Below are 12,909 nucleotides of genomic sequence, written 5' to 3' on the forward strand. Positions count from 1 at the left end.
ATAGATAGATAGATAGATAGATAGATAGATAGATAGATAGATAGATAATACCTTTTGGTATTAACTTGCTGGATTCTCATGACCGCTGTTATTCAGTTCTTCACTGTGGTGTTCATTTTGGATAATATAGAAAGCATCAGGAACATTTCTTTCATGGGTTTTCAATGAACCACCAAAAGAATTATTTAGGGGTTTCTTTCCTTTATTCATTTCATTCATTCTTTAAAGGTAAGGTAAGTTACAAGCAAGGAGAAATCTTTCTTCTTCCATATATCCTTTTCAAAGCTTTTTTTTTTCTTTTCACTACTTTACAGAGTTTTAGTCATTCCCCACCTAGGAAATGTATATTTCCCTTCCTCTCTATTTTTACTGTGGTTTGCATTATCATTTTCTATAAATATATTACAACATACTTTATTTATTTTGGTCCGTGACTTCAAAATGTTTGTGTGGTCTTGAGCTGCTGGGAATTTGATGTAGTAGTCTGGTGGTGGGGAAGGGAAGACGAGATCAGGAAGACCTCTGTTCCAGCCCCATTTTGTCCACTGCACTCAGCTTGGGTTTCCTTAATGAGAAAATGGAGTTAAGTCCCTTCCCCACAGAGGTGTTGGGGGAGGATTAGTAGCTAATGTTTATGAAACGATGCTAAGATGAAACATACCTAATAAAAGTGTCAACATGTTGATTTTTTTTAAAGGCTCCTCAGTAAGAAAAGGAATCTGTTTCAGCTTTCATTGGGATTTTGTTCCCACTGAGATGTTCTTTCCATTTTTTTTTATAAACCACCTTTGCCATTTATGCCTTAACAAAAATCTGCCTATTTTGGAATAGTAGTGTGCTGAAAGCAATCACAAATTCAAGTTAATCCGGAGTGGCACCACCTATATTCTCTAACTACAGGAATAAAAGTTGCTTTTTAAGTTTTGAAGAGTCAAATTGAAATTGGGTTTGCGGATCTGAATCTAAGACAGAAGTTCCCTTTAAGAGTTTTGGATTTTTTTTCCCCTAAAGTGTTCCTGAGTTGAGGAACGAGTATGGGTGTATTGGAAATGACACTGTTTAACTTAACTTGAGTGTTGATCTACTAATTTAATCTTGTGAACTCTATATTTTTTTAACCCTTGGCTGTAATGGATCCTTATAGGAGCCCCTTCTTCCTCTACTCTGTGCATTTGCTTGGCAAAGTGGAGTGATGCCAGAAACATAATTAATACAGAGAGTCTCCCCCCCCCCAAATGTTCAAGGGTGAGTTGAAAAGGCACAGTGTTTGGATTTTGAATCTCAATGTTCTCCACCCCCTTCTGGCACCTTTCAAGAAGGTAACTGTTGTGCTCCAAAGATGTCTATGATTTTGTCTCTTTTGCTTTCCATATTATTTTTCCTTTCCATTCTATGTGCTGGGAATTCTTAGAAATTTTTTTTCTAAATCAAAGGATTACAGTTCAGTTTAGGAATGGGGTTTTCATAAGTAAAAATAAGAATTCAACAAACATTTATTGATCAGCATAGTGTTATAGATAGAGGGCTGGACTCAAGTCAGGAAAACCTGGGATCAGATCCTACCTCAGAAACTTTTATTAACTGTATGGAAGGAATCTCACTGTCTAGACTGACCCTTACCTCTAGGTAGAATGGTACTAAAGCCACATTTCAAGAGGTTGTTTGTTTTTTTTTTTTTTTGCTTTTTGGAGGGGCAATTGAGGTTAAGTGACTTGCCCAAGGTCACATGGGTAGTTTTTGTGTTAAGGGTTTGAGGCTGGATTTGAACTCAGATCCTCCTGACTCCAGGGCCAGTGCTCTATTCACTTCTCCACCTAGCTGTCCCTTCAAGAGTTTTCTTTAGGGAAGGAGGCAACTTCTTTTTCTCTATAGCTTATTTACTCTCTTATGTCAGGGAGTTCTGTCTGCTATTCATTCATTCATCCATCCATACATTCATTCATTCACCTAACAAGCTTGGGTGCAGAGACTGCGCAATTAGTTGTTCCTTCAGTATAGCCATAGCACAAATGACCATGACTTTCCATGTGAAGATAAGTCATAAGTTATTAAATAAGTTATTTAATCAACATCACCATTATACTTCTCATCTACATTTATTATCTTAGTTGTCTCTCACAAGTTCCAGTAAGAGTGGCTAGTGAAAGCATTATTATGTCCTTAAACAGTATTTAGGGCAGCTAGGTGGTACAGTGGATAGAGTATTGGACCTGAAGTCAGGAAGACTCATCTTTGTGAGTTCAAATCCAGCTTTAGACACTTACTAGCTGTGTGACCCTGGGCAAGTCACTTAACCCTGTTTGCCTCAGTTTCCTCATGTGTAAAATGAGCTGGAGAAGGAAATGGCAAACCGCTCCAGTATCTTTTCCAAGAAAACCCCAAATGGGGTCATGAAGTGCAGACATGACTGAAATGACTGAACAATAACAACAACAACCAGTAGCTAGGTGGCATAATGGATAGAGTGCAAGACTTGCAGTAGGAAAGATCTGAGTTTGAATCATGTCTCAGAAACTTCCTAGCTGTGTGATCCTGGGCAAGTCAATTCACCTCTCTTAGTCTCCTCATCTGAAAAAAAAATGGGGATAATAATAGCACTTGCCTTGCAGGGTTGTTGTGAAGATAAATAAAATCATATATACAAAATCGCATCATAAATATCATTAATCATATTAAATCTAATTAATACTATTATTCATAAAACAGATGAGGAAACTGGGGTTCAGTAAGGTGAAGTAGTTGTTCAAGGTCAGAAAACTACTTGGTGGTAGAGCCAGGATTTTAATTAGTTCTCCTTTAGCTCCAAACCTAGTGCTTTCTTCTTATTAAAGTCATCCTTCACCAGTCACTTCTCCAGATCAGTCAAAATCATGGACCTTTGGAGCTAGGAAAGGCTGTAGAGAACATTTAGGTCAGCTTTGGTAATTTTTTCAGATGAGAAACTGATACCAAGTCGTTATGTTACTTGGCCAGGGTCATACAAGGCTCTGCTGCTGAAGTCCCCACCTCCCCCACCTCTCAGAGTCCAGGGTGCTACCTCCCAGCTTAGGAGGAAGGCTGGAGAAGTGAAATGGGTGCCCTTAGAGATAGACTCACTGGACTCCATTTTGTGCATCCTAAGAACCATCCCCCATTCTATCCCTAAAGTTTCAAAGTACCCTATAGACTCAGGAGATGCTTTTCAGAGTTCATTGTGTCATTTATTGACTGGATGGGGGCAACAAAGTCCCCATCAAAGTTTATGTGCTGCATAAAGTGAAGGGGAATTTTTCTCAAGCTCCTGATTGGGATTTAATCTTTCTTTTCAGACTGATCTCACATTACTCCTTATCATATACTAACCAAACTGGCCTATTAGCTGTTCCCTGTACATGATGTTCCATCTCCTAACTCCCTGCCTTTCCCCAGACTGTCCCCCCATACCTGGAATGCTCTCTTCTCTCACCTCTGGAATTCCCACCTGTCTTCAGGGCTTAGCTCAAGTGCCACCTTTTACGTGAGCCCTTTGTGAATCCCACTCCCCCACCCTGTCAGTTGTTAGTACTCTGGTTCCTATGAAATTGCTTTGAAAATATTTTAGATACATTTAGTAATAACTCATTTGTGCACATGTCCTTTCCTCTTCCTATAATGTATGCTCCTTTAGGGCAAGGATGATTCTGTTTTTGTCTTTGTAACCCTGGTGCCTAACACATAGTAGGTGCTTCATCAATACGTGTTGAATGGATGTTAAACAAACTTGGAAATGGAACATGGGCCTTTGGCTAAATCTTCAGTTTAACATTCAAGTGGTCTCTGATATTGTCTAGAGATACCAGTCATGTGCCACCCACCACCAGACCCTTTATAAAGCATCCTTGCTTAGGAATGCCTGTTCCTAATTCAGAAATATCAGGGTCTTCTCTTCCAGAAAGGGCCCTTATGATAAGAAAAACTTATTTCTATAAGTACACTCACCTGTAGGTGGCTTAGCAACACAGTCCATTGACAAGGGAGAGGAAGAAATTTAGTGTGTAAGGTAAAGTCAACACCATCATTTCTTGGATTCTCAAATCATTCTCAGTCTCCTCCCTAAGAGTAACGGTACAATTTGACTTAATGATACCTTGCACTAGTATAACATTTTATACTTTTCTAAGCTCTGCTTAGGTCTGTATCTGTGATCTCATTTGATCTTCAAAGGGCCTGACCATCGGCCAACGCCCTTGCTCAGGAAAGAAGTTCAGGTGCTGGTATGGGTATAGTGGCCAAAAGCTAGCTCAAGAGAGTTTTTCGTTTGAAGGCCAAAGATTCCTTTGAATCATACAGAAGGCAGAAATTCTGCTTAGCACAACATCTTGTACATGATAGGTGCTGAATGTTTTGTTTTATTGTTTTATTGAATGGATTATTCCACAAAAGCAGTGGGCTATCTGCCTCTTTATTCTGCCCTTGTATAGTGATTTATACGTTCTAAAGTCCCATCACATCCATGATCTTATTTGATTCTCAAAAACTCTTCGGGGTGGGAGAGGGCATGATTGCTCTAGATTGATCTAAATTAGATGGGAGAATGAAAGGAAGCAGTGTTATCACTTGTAACATAAACCAGAATGATTCTTGTGCATCTTTCCTTTAAACCCTAACATGGAATTAGTTCCCATTTGTTGAAAGTATGTACTACATGAAAAGAGAATTGTCTCTGGAGTCACAAATCCAACTTCTTGGTCATCTTAGACAAGTCAACCTTTCTGGGCTTCAGTTTCTTTAATTGTAAAATGGCAGAGGTTAGATTAAATAGCCTGTGGGGTCCCTTGTAACTATGGGTCCTAGCATAGTTCTCTCTCCCTAGAATCTCTATAAAGATAGTTGACACTCATCTATTTGTGAGTAATTAACAGGATCGTTGTTTCTTTTGAAGGAAGAAAATATTTGTCTTACCCACCTTTTACTTTTGGACAAACAGACCACATGCATTTATTGACAGGCAATGTGATGTAGTGGAAAAAACATCGGTCTTGGTGGAAGGAGACTCGAGTTGAGTCTGTGCCCTGGCCCTGATACTCGTTAGCTATGTTAACCATGGCAAACCACTGAGCTGAAGTCTGCCCACTTGTAATATATCCCTGGCACTGCTCACTCACATGGTTGATGGGAGAAAAATGCTTTGTAAGCTTTTAAGGGCCATATAAATGTGATTTGTTGTATACATTAGCTATTCTTTTTTTGTGTGACTCATAAGAATGAGTCATGTGTCCCAATATTAAGGCCCTTTGGCCCATTGAGATAGATCTTTGCCATCATTAAAATGATGACATCTTGATTTCTTTAACATCTGGGACTTCTTTACTGTGAACTTTAAGTTCTTTCATGAAACTGGACATGATACTGTAATAAATGCCTGGCCAACACCATCATTTCTTGGATTCTATATATTAGTACTCAGTTTCTCTCTAATAGTAATATAGTACAATTTGATTTAATTATACTTTGCCCTTGTATAGTGATTTATATATTCTAAAGTCCCATCACATCCATGATCTTATTTGATTCTCAAAAAACCTTCAAGTCCATGAGGTTAGCACAGTGACTGGCATATAGTAGACTCCTTATAAGTACTTATTGATGACTGACCATTGACTATGTAGGCTAGGTCTCTCAACTCATTTTATAGACGGTACAATTTACTATTATTTTTTGTACTGGATCCGTAACATCATGAGTATAAGGAGTTCCTGGTGATGATCTACCATTGTAGATGAGTAGTTGTTCCTCTCCTTCTAGACTTGGAGAATTGTTTGGAGGTACCGGAAATTTGGTGACTTTCTCAGGATCATACAGCTTCTGTGTATCAGAAGAAGGAGTTGAAGTAAGGTCTTTCTGACTCCAAGGCTGTTTCTCTATCCACTATACCACCCTAGCTCAGTCTAGTATAATTCTTGCCTTTTAAATAAGTTTTTTTTTTTTTGGTGAATGACTTGTGTCTGTTATTTCCCATCATGGCAGCATATATACAGGGTATTCCAAAAGTCTTAGTGCATTTTAAGCTTATATAAGTTTATACAGCACTAACACTATAATAAGACTTCAGGAGGCTTAAGCTGCACTAAGACTTTTGGGGCAGCATCATCCATTACATATCGGATATTTTGGCTATGTTGTTGGTTTATCCCTCCTTAGGTATACCATCTAGAATATAATCCTACTGATCTTTGTTCATTATGTTTCAGATTTCTGTCTTTGAACCTTAACTAGAGGAGATGATAGAATCCTAATAAAGTTGCCCCCAGTTCCAATACTCTAACTTCATTATAGGCCCAGCCCTGCTGAATAGCAGGCCCACTGTACCTACTTAGCCAACCCCACCTGGCCCCACCCCCACCAAAGTCCTAATTTCTTCATCTATGCCTCATTGTTCACTAGAACATGGACAGGTATGTCCATGAACTCCTACTTCTCACAGAACAGCAGGCATGTTCACGTGATGGGATCTCAGCCACTACCTCTAACTAGTCACTGCCCCAAGACCCATTCCCACAGAAGCAGGTATGTTCTTGTACTCAACCACAATCATATCATCCATTTGGCCAAAGACAGGACCACAATACTGAACTATCTATCTTGACCAGACAAGACCACAATAGCTAGCCAAATGGAGGGCAGCATGACCAGAATGTTTGACCACTGAACCATAGATGGGGCTCCTCCTGCATTACCTTAACAACCCCCTCCTGCCTTTTTAATATTCATAATTTCTGTTATGTAATTGCATCTTTACCCTATAAAATCCATCTTGCTTTCTCCCAAGTTGCTGGTTCCTCTTGGAACTTAGCCCACTTCATGAGAGGAGTCAATCTCAATAAATGCCTATGTTTAGATTAGAGGTGGTCTGACTCTGTGAAACCCCAACAGTTTTTGGGTGGGCAGAGCCTCCGTCACAACTGAGATGTCTTTATTCTTCAACAGTGTGGGATGAGTGCTGAATCTGGGATCATAGGACAGAAGTTTGAATCTTGGCTATGTGACCTTGGGAAAGTCACTTAATGTCTCTCTTGGCCTGTTTTCTCTTCTACGCCATGAGGGGGCTGTTTTTGATCAAGATCTATGATTCTTTTTTTTTTAAGCAATTGGGGTTAAGTAACTTGCTCAAGGTTACACAGCCAGTTATTTCTGGGTGTGGTGCTAAGTATCAGAGCCCGGATTCGATCCCAGGTCATCCCGACTCTGGGGTCTGTGCTCTTACTTGCTGTGCTACCTGGCTGCCCCAAGATCTATGATTCTTTTACCTTATTTCCTTTTTTTTTTGTTTTTGTTTTTCTATTTTTATTTTTTTTATATTAAACTTCAATCATCTTTTATACTCTCCTCTTTCATGCTCATCAATTGGCATCTTAATTCTTCACTTTCTGCCACCAGAATGGTATCATCTGCATATGTAAGACTGTTGACATTTCTTCTAGTGATCTTATTTCCAGCTTTTGATTCATCTAGTCTAGCATTTCTCAAGATGTAGCCTCTCACTTTGTCCTTTGTGTCTATGTGTTGATAAATCTGGAAACGGCCACAGCTTCTGCTGATCTGGAGTCCCTCTGGCCGGCAGCTGGTCAGGCCAGCCCTGGGGCTAAAGCCTTGGCATGGGGCTGGGCTCAGCTCCCAGAGCACTGTGCTGGCCAATTCCTGCAGCTTGCTGGGCTGTCCTCAGCAGGAGGTTAGCTTCTCTGTGTCATTTTCTGGGTTCTGCAGCTCTAAAGTTTGTTTAGAGTCTCCTTTTTACATGGATTGGGGAGGGTGGAAGCCGGAGCCGTGGGAAGGTTGTGCTTCTACTCTGCCATCTTGGCTCCTCCCCGTCACCTTATTTTCTTATATACCTTATTCCCAACTTCTAAAGTTTCATCCTGTTCTTTTATCTCACTATTTCTTTTATCTTTTGCCATCCCACCATATAGATTTTCTATCCTTCCCCTATACTCAAAAATTCAACACCAACACTGTATTGTATTAAGGAAAAGTAAAACAAGCATATTAAAGTATGATTATCTTTCTGTTTGGATAAACACAACTCTTTAGGTTTTTTTTTTGTTTTTGTTGGACATTTGATTTTAAGCTTCTAATGGTCAGGGACCATATTTTGGGGACATATATGGACATCTCACACATTGTCTAAAATGCAATGTCTAAAATATAATTTTTGAGTTTGAAGAGACTTTAGCTATTATCTAGTTCAATCCCCTTATTTAGCAATTAAGGCCTCTGAAAAGATCTGAGAAGTAAAATGACTTGGCTGAGGTCATAAGGCCAATTAGTCACAAAGCTAGACATGGAACTTAAGTCTTCTGTCTCTTTATCCCATGCTATTTTCTCTACACTCTACTGTTCTATCCTTTTAGTTGGATTTTGGAGTCGGTCTGTTTGCAATAAGATTCTAATTCTGTCCTTCTGGGTACATACACTACCAATATCACTTTGCTATATCTGAAAATAGTATCTCATAAGAGTTACTAAATGCATTTAAGCTATACATTTTATACAATTCCTTTTAACTTGTCAGAATTCATAGAATCAAGCAGGCTACTTCTGCCTTCATTTATATATTTCATATTGATTTTACTAAACTGAGTAAGTTTTAAAGTTACAATAGAGACAGATTAAAGGCTATATAACCTTTGCCTTTCTAAGTTATAAAGCAATTCAAAATATATAATGGTCATGTTCAGATAGGGTGAATTTCTTGTGTTACGGAATTAATTAGCTTAAATATTAATCATCATTTTACTATCTTTGAGTAGAGTAAATCTAGCGTATAACATAGAAGGCCACACTCCAGAAAAGGTAGTCAGAGTACACTTCAGCTTGGAGCTAAGTAATCTGCCCACATAGGTGCCTGTGATGGTAACAACCAGGAGGAGTTCAAGGAATTAAGTAACTAAAGTTCAAGTTCCAAGGGACTTTAGAGATCATTCAGTTCAACATTGTCACTAAAATTGAAACCTAAAAGGGTAAACCAATTTGACCATGTTTTTCTTTTTTCTTTCTTAAAACAAATGCAGTTAAACCTCTTTCTTTGTTTTTTCCTTCCTTCCTTCCTTCCTTCCTTCCTTCCTTCCTTCCTTCCTTCCTTCCTTCCTTCCTTCCTTTCTTTCTTTCTTTCTTTCTTTCTTTCTTTCTTTCTTTCTTTCTTTCTTTTTTCTTTCTCTTTCTTTCTTTCTTTCTTTCTTTCTTTCTTTCTTTCTTTCTTTCTTTCTTTCTTTCTTTCTTTCTTTCTTTCTTTCTCTCTTTCTCTCTTTCTCTCTTTCTCTCTTTCTCTCTTTCTCCCTTTCTCCCTTTCTCTTTCTCCCATCCTTCTTTCCTTCCTTCCTTCCTTCCTTCCTTCCTTCCTTCCTTCCTTCCTTCCTTCCTTCCTTCCTTCCTTCCTTCCTTCCTTTCTTCCTCTTTCCCTCCCTCCCTCTCTTCCTCCCTCCCTCCTTCCTTCCTTGCTTCCATCTGAACTTTCAGCTTATATATCTCTAGCACCTATAGGTGCTTCTTCTCTTGGAGTGGAACAACCAGGAAAAAAAAGTCATATTTTCCAACTCTGAATACATAAAAAGGGAGGTGGGACTCTTTATTGCATTTCTTTGTAGAATAAGATTCTGTCATAACAATGATATTCAATTCAACTAATTTACTACGTTCATGAGCTCATTGACAGCAGGGTGTGCCTTTTACCTTTGTATCACCAGGGCTTAGAACAGTACATGACACATAGTAGGCACTTAAGAAATACTTACTATGTGCATAAGCATTAGGGATATATGGACAAGAAGAGGCTAATTCCCTGCCTTTCAGTTCTTTCCATTCTGCAGGCTCTTAAAGGCATAGAGTTCAATATAGGATCCCAACTTGAGCAAGGTAGTCAATATGGAGGAAATTGCATTATTTTCCAAAGTCTTATAATTATAGCTAGCTACCTTCCCTATATAGTAGAGAGCATTCCTGAAGGCATCTTCAAAATATCATAGTCAAACTTTCTCACTTTGGAGATGAGGAAACTGGGGCCCAGAAAAGTCAAGTGCTTTGTACAAGGACACACACAAATGGCTATTGGCAGACTTGGGACTATGGCCCAGATCTCTTTACACCTAGCCCACTGCTGTCTCTCCTATCACATATTGCCTCTCTAGACTACACGTTGAACAAGAAGGTTCCTCAATTTGACCATGAATCACATTTTCCAACCTTGGTGTCCTGTGGCAGAAGTTGAGCAATGTAGAATGTGGCAAATGGAAAGATGAATTTAAACATTAATATGAAAGAGGATTTTTACTAAAGCCAAGTGAAAACAGATTGTGACAAATAAGATGAACTTGGCCTACTGGCAACATAAAAACTCATCATATTTCAAATTTTTTTCCTCCTTCTGCAATTTTATGTTAACTGTGTCTGTTGTGTATGTTTTTGGACCCTAGCGTCATCCCTCATGAGCGAAGAATATTAACAATACTGCAGTGGCTTACCCTTCCGGATAATGAAAGGTAAATTTTAGTCCTTTTCTAATTTTCTTTCTTTCTTGTAAATTTCCATTTTAGATGTGAATTATATGGAAAACTAGACAGAAAATTAAACCAGGATTCCAGCCAATGTTTGGTATTATTAATGTTGTGTGGCTCTTAGTCTTAACCATGTCACAGGTTCCTTAAGAGGGATAGAATGGGCTTTGATTATCAAGGAACATTTAATTTCATGGATTAACATCAACTATTTATCCTATTAATTGTACCCTAGCTTAAATAAATCAGGAGCTTTGGGAAATGTACAAGTAGCACCCTAAGGGTTGATAAAATGTCAAGACTTAATTGTGACTTTAATAAAGAATTCTTAAATGATACAGCTTCCATAGTCCATGTGAGTTTTCCTTGGACCATGTATTCTCTTGGGTGTTGCCTGGTGCCTTTCACCACATGGATTCTGATAACTTAATGAAGTTATAGAGTGACTAATTTCTAAATTGTGTTGTGGGGGCAGGGAGGAATGGGAACTGAGAGAAGAAAAATGCATGAGTTTTCCATAATAGAAACAGTGGTTGGGAGGTTAATTAACTTCATTTGAGAGGATCTTTTGCTGGGTCAGGAGAGGACATTTTGGTATGTTTAGGGTTGGGAGAGAGATTCTGACGCCCAATCTTTCTTGTAGGCCTTCTGTCTATGCCTTCTATTCTGAACAGCCAGATGCAGCTGGACACAAATATGGCCCATTTGGCCCTGAGGTTAGTATATTCATAATCTGCCTGAGAGGAACAGGTATCACTGGACTACTCTCTGCTCTCCCTTTGTGAAACCTGATTCAGTTTTTAGGCAATGAAACATGGTAGATTCATGGGAGTAGTGTATCTTTGTTGTTGGTTTATAACCAAAAACATTTTAAAATCACTTTAAGATCACTTGGCTTGAGTTTTTAGGATGTCTGTCTTTCATAAAGTGATTTGGGTCAGATTGTGTTAATAAAACACAGGGCTGAAAACTGGTACTGTAAAAAGTGGGGAATAATCCAGTTCTGATGTCTGCTATGATGCATATATTTAAATATACTAAAGCTCTGTGGTTTCTTCATTATGCGGGAATTCCCAGTGCATGGGTTCTCTCCATCTGAAGCTCATCTATTAGAGTTGGGCTCACTCAAGGTCACACAGATAGTGTCAGAGATGGAATTTGATCCCAACTCTTCCTGGCTCTAAATTCAGACTTTATCCAATACACCTTATTGCCTCTGTTCTATCATATAGGTTGACTTGGAAGTAAGTGCTTTTAATCCTGGGGTTTAGAGTGCAAAGGAATGTGAAGGTGAAAAGGACAGTTGAAAAATTCTTTCTAGGGACTTAAGTTTTCAAAGATGAAGTCTGATAATAAAAATGTAATAATAGTTCATAATTGCATAATGAGAAGAATTTCTAATATATTGTATAGAGAACTGGCCTAAGAGCAAGGAAGTCCTAGGTTCAGATTCAACCTCTGGCATCTTTTCTTTATGACCCTGGACAATTCACTTAATGTTTCAGTGACTTAGTCTCAGTAACCTTTATGACCCTGGACAATTCACTTAAAGTATCAGTGACTTCTAGGGCTAGAAGTAGCAGAAAAGCTGCTTTACTTGCATTGGCAGTAGGAGCTTTCTCAACACAGAGTTCCCCAATCTAGTGAAACCATAGGTTTAGTACCTACCCCCTTAGAATTAAAAAGTACTTTACAAACACAATTTAATTTGATCTTCTTGATGGCAGATAGTGTACATATTAGCCTTGTTTTATGAATGAAGAAATTGAAGTGTGGAAAAGTTCAATGATTTGTCAATGGTCAAATAACTAATTTGTGGCAAAGCTGGGATTCCAACCTGATTCTTCTGATGTGAAGTCTGGTGTTCCTGCTACATTGTAGCTTTCAATTCAACTCAATAAATATTTGTTAAATGCCTACTATGTGCAAAGTACTCCCATACTTGTTCAATTTCTGGAGCAAAGTGATTTGGATTGAGGGGTAGAGGGCATAGAAGGGAGGCATTGATGAAGAATGGTTATAGTTGGGTAACCAATTCTGAAACTCCTTCATAAGAGGAACAAAATACTCTTAGAGACAGTTTGGAATTGAAATTAATCTATTTGAGAGCTATGCCATTCATCTTTTATTAGGTAGCCAGGAATTTTGATTGTAGACTTTCTCTTTTACAACGCCTATCAATGTAATTTCAAATTCTAAGAGTATTTTTCCATGAATATTTTTGGGTGGTACATTAGTGTCAAATGATGCTCTATACTGACATTTCAGTGTAGAAATTTTCCAAACCCCCTGGATTTTGCAAATTTAACATTTTGATATATTTACGGTTTCTACCCCTCTTTCTTAATTTAGGTTTGTGAGATTTTTTTTTCTGAGAATCTAAAATTTTACCTTTGTTACCAGT

At 38.4% G+C, this 12,909-nt stretch overlaps 1 protein-coding gene across 5 annotated transcripts in view; it reads left to right on the top strand.

The window, feature by feature from the left end:
• The window catches only part of ENPP2 (ectonucleotide pyrophosphatase/phosphodiesterase 2), a 200,513-nt gene that overhangs the window by 107,883 nt on the left and 79,721 nt on the right, over positions 1–12,909 (top strand). For all 5 annotated transcript variants that reach the window (XM_069081248.1, XM_069081247.1, XM_069081249.1 and 2 more), the window contains exons 10-11: positions 10,425–10,490; positions 11,149–11,221. In XM_069081248.1, coding sequence (XP_068937349.1) covers positions 10,425–10,490; positions 11,149–11,221 — 139 coding nt within the window. The remainder of the gene's footprint in view (positions 1–10,424; positions 10,491–11,148; positions 11,222–12,909) is intronic.

Source organism: Petaurus breviceps, unplaced genomic scaffold, assembly GCF_028583685.1.
Source record: "Petaurus breviceps papuanus isolate PSGF00001 unplaced genomic scaffold, PetGlider_PUasm1.0 98, whole genome shotgun sequence".
Taxonomy (NCBI): domain Eukaryota; kingdom Metazoa; phylum Chordata; class Mammalia; order Diprotodontia; family Petauridae; genus Petaurus; species Petaurus breviceps.